At 40.1% G+C, this 8,325-nt stretch overlaps 1 protein-coding gene across 1 annotated transcript; it reads right to left on the bottom strand.

The window, feature by feature from the left end:
* Positions 1-184: 184 nt before the first annotated feature.
* Positions 185-8,325, bottom strand: rabep2 (rabaptin, RAB GTPase binding effector protein 2). Its single transcript, XM_071474085.1, has 12 exons — positions 8,003-8,325; positions 5,936-6,091; positions 4,829-4,911; positions 4,373-4,750; positions 4,014-4,109; positions 3,759-3,857; positions 3,139-3,252; positions 2,512-2,590; positions 2,376-2,387; positions 1,940-2,094; positions 1,134-1,250; positions 185-1,037 (listed from the first exon to the last, which is right to left on the bottom strand). The coding sequence occupies exons 1-12, from the start codon at positions 8,025-8,027 to the stop codon at positions 933-935; spliced, it is 1,419 nt and encodes a 472-aa protein (XP_071330186.1). The 5' UTR covers positions 8,028-8,325; the 3' UTR covers positions 185-932.

Genomic DNA, 8,325 nt, shown 5'->3' with positions numbered 1-8,325 from the left:
TGAATAGATCAAATAGAAATGATCTCATTAATATATCAAATATGCTGTGTAACAAACTAATAATGAAGATTAGTTGTAGAAATTTCCTGTCTCCGTATTAGGCGACCCTGCGTGCAGTTCAAAAACTTTATCATAGTATTTAACTATGAATTCAAAGGTTGAAAAAAAACGTGAAAGTCTGTCACTGGTTTTCAGTATGTATTAACACAAAAAAATGGCAAGATGTTACAGATTTCTTCATTAATTTTTACTTCTTTCCTGATCCACAATCATAAATTAGTCTAAAAGCCACTGCGACTGTTCTAAGAAAGGGAATAGTTAACAATAATACACTTAAAGGAAAAAAGACAACAAACTAAAATAGATAATAAAAATCCCATCTGAAATGCAGTTAATTTAGGAGACTCTCTATTTTGTATTTATTATTCCGTTACTTGAAGAGGTCTTCATATCTCTTCACAAAGAAGTGTTTGCAAAATGATTGTGTAGTTTGCATATTAGTTACTGATGCAGTGCAAAATCAAGTGTTGAACTGTTGAGTGTTTTGCTGGAGTCATGTCAGTTTTATAAACAGATTACATTTACAAATGTTTTAGTACAGAAATAAACATGTTATTAGATGTAAGAAAAAGGGACTGAGACAAGTAAACAGTGTCTGCAAAGAATTCATGGTTCATCAGAGATTAACTTTGGTCACTTAGCAACAGTTTGAGTCACTGACACCAAACCATCGTCTGTGTAACAAACAGAACCTCATGTCTCTGTTCGGGAATACCTCCAGTGTTACAATACTGTGTTAGCAGCACCGGCTGTGATGATTTCAGTGGTCACTTTACCACAGCATTTGTATTTAATGTGGCCATGGTTAGCTGGCCCTTATTGGTCACTCTAGGGATACTTCATCTTGGTCCATGTGCTTTGGTTTCTAAGACTCATGAGGCATCTGCAGGTGAGGAACCAGCTTCACTGACCCCCTCTTCCAGGATTTCCCTGACCTGCTCAAGATTCTCAGCCTGCCGAATTAACTCCAGCTTCACCTGAGGGCAGAATAAAGTTGTTGATTTAAAGTGTTTGTCATTAATGTATAGCGTAAGAATCTTGGCTTAATTCTAGCATCGTCCACTGATTCCTACCTGCAACGACTGGGAGAGCTGGACAAAGTCTCTCTGTACAGTCTGGCTGGTTTCAACCTGGGAGCGCATGCTGATTACTTGACTTCGCAGCTCCAGACACTGTTGGTGCAGGGACGCCTTACAAAGAGAGCAAGTCACATTAAAGTCCAGTGTGTTTGATGACAGATGATCCCTGTTGTTAGTATTAAAAAAGAGACACTATAAAGGTGCCATTTATTCTATTTCACAAAGTAAAATGAACTATGTTTAGTAATCAAGTCTCATTTCAATACTATCACTATACTGCACATCATTAACGGTCATGTGTATTTAGTTTTCTCATTGTCTAAATATTGTAATTTGGACTTGTGATCCAAGACCAAAAAGCAATATTTACTTGCTTCTATGACTGAGAAATCAGGGAAAAAATTCTAATTAGTAGTACATGTGCCATAAATTAATTTTTAATTAACTTCCTTAAACTGAGACAATAAATCAGAATTAATAATTGGAATTGAAGATTAATTCTTGACTTTGAAAACATCACTTTTACAAAACAGTTCTCAATTCACTGAAATATTTGGAAACAAATGTGTTAAACCTCGTGTTTTTGATTGATAATAGTAAAAAATAAATAAATAGATTAGAATCATAATTTCTGCTGATCCCTGCCACAGCTCATGAGACCAGCCAAACACTCAACAGATTAACCCCCATTACAAACAACATGACTACAGACTTCAGTGAGGCACATAGACAGCAGCCGACTATGCAGGCATCAACAGTAACACTAAGTTAAGTGCTAAGCAAAACAAGGTTGGATTTACTTTATCATTGCTGAGAGTCTTGTTGGTGCTCTGTACGTGAGAGAGTGCCACCCGCAGGGCTTCCAGTTCAGTGCGGCAGGCCAGTAGTTCAGCCTGCAACTGGTCCTTCTGAGCCTGGATCCTCTCCGTCTCCGTTTTCAGACTGGACAGCTGCACTGCACACACAATCACACACACAAGGCTGCATTACGAGGCAAAGAAATTAATCACCACAACATTATGGATGTTTTTTTTTTTAACTTGGACAAAGAATGGCATGCATATCAAAAAGAAAATTCCAGGTTATGACACCCCGAGTCTTATTTTCGTAATAATTCTAGTAGTGATCTCACCAAAGGGAATACAAAAGTTAAAGGTGAAATAAATCAATACACCGATCACAAGACCTACTGACTGGCCCACCAGAGTAATAATAAAGCATGAGTTGTCTACTCACCTTCTAAAACGTCTGATGACAGAAGATGTAATTGGGAGAAGGCAGGAGGGGAGAAAAGGGAGAAAAAAAATACTGTGTCACAATCAAGGCAGTCAGTGCAGGAAAAACTGTCTAAGTGAGAATGTAATCCACAGACCGTTCTCCTCTGTCCGAGTGTCCAGCTGTTCCCTCAGGTTCACTATCTCAATGCGAAGGCGCTCCTCACAGTGCGCCCCCTGCAGATCAAAGTTCAACAGTGAACACACACTGATACAGCGAGCAGGTGACGCATACAATAACTGCTGCTATAAATCTGTGCAGCCATGAGGCCGTACCACTACCTCTAATATAGGCTGTCAAGCACAAACACTATCTGACCACCTCTTTCAAAATAAAGAAACCAATTAAAAAATGAAAACAGCAAATAGAGGGTGAAAATACTTCCAAAGCCAGGTCAATGACAACTTGGATATAAAATCAAATATTCATCCAAACATGATGATGTTTGACAAAAACACAACATCTTCTGGTGTGTGAAGGTTTGAATAATGTCAGAAGAGAATATATATAATATCAGAAATGAAGAAAAGCAGCACTAAACAGAGAGGAAGGGACCTCAAAATAGATGTTAGTAATATGAAACTATTGTTGTCACTATACAGCATGTGATGTGACTCAGTATATATTTCACAAATTGTGCTACAGTCCATGTTTATAGTCTTTATAAAATGGTTTCAAAGCGGGTCTGATCTACTGTAAATGAAAACTTAAACAGTAACTGTACCTGGAGTGTTGCTGGGAATGACGAGCCAGAGTCCGGTACCTCGTCCTCAACCTCCTCTCCTTTCAGCCTGCACAGCTCGCTGCACACCTTCCTCTGAGAGAGGGACAACTCTGCCTGGACAGAAAAATGCAACTTTGAACCCCTACGCAGTACGACATTAATAAATTGTACACTGGCACACAAATACAGACTTGCACCAGGAATCAGGCGACTACTGTTGGCTTAATGTGATGGATGAGTGAGTCATGGTGCACTTGAGTAACGCATTTGCGACGAAACTATTCAAATACTGCCACTTAATTTCTGTTCTTGACATCTTTCCATTTTTTTATCAAGATGAATAAAATAAAAGTAATGATGAGAAAATTGATGGAATATTTGCTTTCTTACAAAGACTATTGTGAGAAGGCTGAACCACTCTCATATATGTACCACAAAAATTAAACTGGAGCCAGCAGTCAGTTAGCTCGAAAGCAAGTCTGGCTCTGTCCAAGTTCTCTCTCAAGTTCTCATTAATCTGTAACATGTTAATTAGTTTGTAAAAGTCTAATTATTCCCTTAAGGAAACTACCATCTCTGCCACAGTCACACACACCAGGCAGGATCAACATGTCACTCACCAGCCGGCTCTGGACTGCATTCTGTGATTGGCTAAAAGATTTCTGTAAATCCTGAAGGAGGGCCTCTGAGGTCTGGACCTGAGACTGCAGCATTGTTACCTGAACAAACACAGAAACACAGAAACACATTAACACGTGTGCATGTCATTGCCACTCTGTAATTAGATCTGTACACTATGAGGACACTCTGAGTGCAACTGGTTCACACTCACACAGTAACAGGTGTTTACTCACACTCAGAGCAGTGCTGCCCACCTGTTTGTGTGTGTGGTTGGTCTGTGTGTTTAGTTCTCTCTCCAGCTCCTCATTCTCAGCCTGCAGCCGACTCACCTCCCCTCGCAGCTCTGACACCTGCCCAGCACAACACAGCACACCCTCATTACACCTGACTGACTGATGACTGAAAGCATCCCTCAATGAATTCAAATTGCACAAATTAGGGAGTAAGGCTTTTTCCATCAATATAAGAATACACAAAGTCATGAAATTTTGGATGTTGAAATGAAAGATATGATGAATGTTTTTTATTCAAAGACAAACTTAAATAGCTTGAAATTACATTTCTGCAAGTGGATTTTGTGTCTTTGTAAGTGTATTACAAAAGAGGACAATACCTGAGCATTGAGTGCGTCCCAGTCACTGTGTGTGACCAGCCGGTGTCCAGCCGGCGGCAGGTAAATGGCTTCAGGCACCAAAGTTCCTGTGGACACCAGCGAGTCTGTGTCGTCCTGAGCGTGGAGTTTCCTGGGCAGGGAGGGTGTGTCTAAGGAGAAGGAGGACAACGAGGCCGAGTCGCAATTCCGCAGTGAAAAATATCCGTCTGTCGTAAGCGGAGCGCCCTCTCCCTCTGCCACCACCTCGAGCTCTGCTGGTTGGCTGTCCGTCTTGGCCGTTGATGGCATCGCCTCGGCCTCCATCAGGCTCTTGTTGATTAGTGTTGAGGATTCATTGCTGACGACTTCAGCATCCATCCTGCCTTTCCTCCCACTGAGCTAACAGGTGGAGAAAAACAAAAGGTGGGATTGAGTCCGAAAACAGTTGGACACAATTTAAGAAAGTTTAACACTGACCATGTTCTGTCCACTGGCTCTCCTCCACTCCACAGGCTGCGACTGCAGAACAGCTATCCTGGCCTCATACTGTGCCGCTGTCTCTGTAAACACAACAGGAACAGAAAATAATGATGAAACCATTTCCCTCCAGTCACATGATTTGATTACATTTTGCTTAACAAGGCTTTCACTGTTTGAAAAGCATAACTTACTCTCTATATGAATATTTGTCTGCCTCCTCCTGACCTTTCACCTTTAAGGTAACATATAAGCTACATGCTAAAAATTCTAGTCCATTCAAACTGAGCTTTGTATCAAATATCTAACTAAACAACTGATTTGAAGACAACATGGTAATTAAATCTGGCTTCAATCAGAAACTACACAAACAGGAAACAAAAATGAAAACCAAAAACTGTAAGCTGTTTAGTTCCCATGACAAATTAGTATCAGCTCTTTTTTCAAGAAGTAAAACCAGGTTTTCATATTACAACGACGCCAATTGCAGTGTTTCGAATCACAGTCAGATATTACTTCTGTATACACTTACTGCAAGCAAGGTCAGAGAGTCAAAGCCTTGTTTAAACTGAATATGCTCATAAAACAAAAATATTCTGTGGTATCCAGTAAGTACAGACAGTTGAATTACAGGCTTTACTTTTCCTTTGGAGCTTTTAAAAGACCAGCATCTCAGGAGACGTCACACTTGATTGGAATATAAAAGCCAAAGTCTTAGTTGTTGAATGAAAACAAAAGCTGTCACGTTACCTGTATGTCTTGCTGAAAAATCCTGTCACATATCTTATCAGATATATCATAAGTCATTTATATTTGCTTTAATTTGATACATGCACAAGTATATTTTCTTGAACTTGATTGATTAAACATGATTTTATTTATGATATGCTGTTACTGTATTTATGTTAAGTATCTATGGTGCAAAATGTTATTATTATTTAGGCTCTCATTTCTTTCTCCTTACAAACAAAAAATACTGTCTTATTATGTGAAATCACCACACCATGTGCACACAAGGACTGTCACATGCAAAACATGTTTCACTCACACGTGTAAACACACAGGCACAGGCACAGCCAAACACACACACACACAACACACACAGACCTCTGAGAGCCTCCTGCAGAGACTGGATCTCTTGATCACATTGTTTCTGCAGCTCTGCCAGTTCCTCCTGTTTGCTCAGCTCACAGATCGTTGCCACACCCTGCCAGTGTTCGACCTGAGCTCGGCATTCGGCTAGCTGGGCCTGTAGGCTCGTCTCTGAAAATGACAAACAGATTGCTGTGTTATGTCTTCATTATGTTGTTTTGAGGTTGTTTGCATCAGTAGAGATTGAAATATGGTAAAGAGTCAGGTGACATGATTAAAAGAAGTCTGCATCTTCTTAGCAATCAGACAAGACCTGGAAATACCAAACAAGAAAATTAGGTAAAAGCTCATCTGATGTCACTGATCTTTGCAGGAAGCATCCCTACTCGTATTTCTGCTTTATTAAACTACACAGCATATTTGTGTCATCCTTGTTTCATGTAGTGAAACTGTTTGACTGTGGCATAAAAATCCTTTTAACACTTTACATAGGTCAGCCAGTCCTGTGATAATCTATATTTTCACAAATATTTTCATGTGCAAGGTGGAGGCTATGGATGGCAACACCTGACAACATTCGTACAGTATATGAGAGTATGTCAGGGCACATGACCAGTTGTTTACATAGTTTAATACAGTGGTAGACTGATGAGGAGAGTGAACCCTGTCAACATGTGATGCACATGAGCGAACGCAGAAACAGACCATTGATCCACTTTGGAAACCATCTTGGAGGATACAGAATATATTCATCAAACTTACTCCTGATCCATACAAGGCCTACAACTAATGATTACTTTTTCTTATTGATTCACCTATTGACTCTTTTCCTAGAATTATCTTATTTTTCCATCAAATAACAAAAACAAAAACACGAAAGAGTGAAAAATGGTTTTGAGTTTCCTCGAGGTCAGGTAGATATCTCTAATGTGCTTGTTCTGTCCGACCAGCCAGAAGATATTTGACTTATAAAGACATAAAACAAGAGATAAACAGAAGATCCTTACATTTGTGACACAGAGCACTGACTTGAATTATTTCAATTACCCAAATTGGTGCCAATTAATTTTCTGCATTTTTAAATGTCAAATTATCAGAAGAGGTCCAACCACTGTGGAAATAGGGTACTTTGAGACTCCAAATAGCAAACACACACCTCTTCATCTTTCTTTTACTGATGCTGCTAAGGCTCAGCTAAGAAGCCTTCTCCGTCCCCCGCTTCCTCCTTCTTACAGAAAAGAGAGTAATAGACCAAGGGACCTTGTAAACTTCGACTAATACTACCTGCAATAGGATTCCTCTCAAAGGCCATATTTAAAAGACAGTAGTGAAATGCCTTTATTACACTTTTGAGACACTTTTACATTTCAGAGAGAAATGCACATTTCACTCCACTACATTTATTTGACAGCTGTTTATTATTATTATAAAATATGATCAACTGTTATAAGATTAAACCACTCAACTGTGCATAAACCATATAGATAGATAGACAGATAGATAGATAAAATCAGCTCCACCTTGACCAAATATAAAGTACAATACTGCTTACATACGTATGCACCAGTAATAATAACCCAGTGTGGTTATTACACTCTCAGGGGGCATTTTTCTGCCCTCGGAGTACTTTTATTGTTGATACCTTCAGTACATTAAGCTAATAATGCGGACTGTTACTTTCACCCGTAAAGAAGTAGTGTTTTAATGTAGCACTGCTACAAGCTAATGTTTTGAATACCTCTCCACCACTGCTTAGACAGCTCACTATAAAGACAGGACACTGAAAACTGAACTCTCAGTGGGTTCATGTATTCAGTAAAATAACTTCCAGAGGTCCCCGGACCACAGTTTGGACACGGTTGTGAGCGTTAGCTAACAGCTAGCATCGCCCGTTCGTTTCTACAGTAAACGATGCTAACAGGCCGTTTGTCGGTCCAAACGAGTCAACGGGTCTCACCTAAGACTTGCAACAGGTGAAGGTTGATGTTTGCTAAAGTTTACGCTGTAGAGAGGTCAGTGTCTCCTTCCAGCCAACCCTGTTAGACGTGAGGCGGATTAAACGCCGCTGTTTTTATTTGTTACCTGTGTCTTGAGTCTGGGAGCTCATCCTCTCGTCGGACGGCTCAGCGGCCGGCGGGGGGACAGCACTACCAGCAGCCCGACAAACCTGTCCAGGTCATCCCTCTTGTTTGAGCAAGCACCAGGTCTTTACCGTGGAAACGATCGGCGCAGCGTCAGCTTCAGGAAACAACTTTCCCCGGTCTAAGCCTGCGGAAATCACGTCAACCTCCTTCCTGTTCTCAAATGCCTTTCCCACTTTTGCCTTGAATTTCTGTCCTAGGTTTCATTTGACTGGTTTTAAGGCAGTTAAATACCAAGAAATTTGGTTTTAGGTTTCCTTTTTT

This window comes from Trachinotus anak, unplaced genomic scaffold (assembly GCF_046630095.1).
Source record: "Trachinotus anak isolate AG129_WGS33_773 ecotype Australia unplaced genomic scaffold, CSIRO_AGI_Tana_v1 ptg000003l, whole genome shotgun sequence".
Taxonomy (NCBI): Eukaryota; Metazoa; Chordata; class Actinopteri; order Carangiformes; family Carangidae; genus Trachinotus; species Trachinotus anak.
Note: the sequence above shows the minus strand (reverse complement) of the source record. Positions and strands in the feature narration are given on the sequence as shown.

Excerpts from the sequence above, each read along its gene's own strand:
- rabep2 (XM_071474085.1), bottom strand. The coding sequence starts at position 8,027 with ATGAGCTCCCAGACTCAAGACACAG. Across the intron at positions 6,092-8,002 it reads CTCCCAGACTCAAGACACAG|AGACGAGCCTACAGGCCCAG; the intron begins GTAACAAATAAA and ends TGTCATTTTCAG. Across the intron at positions 4,751-4,828 it reads GAGCCAGTGGACAGAACATG|CTCAGTGGGAGGAAAGGCAG; the intron begins GTCAGTGTTAAA and ends TCCACCTGTTAG.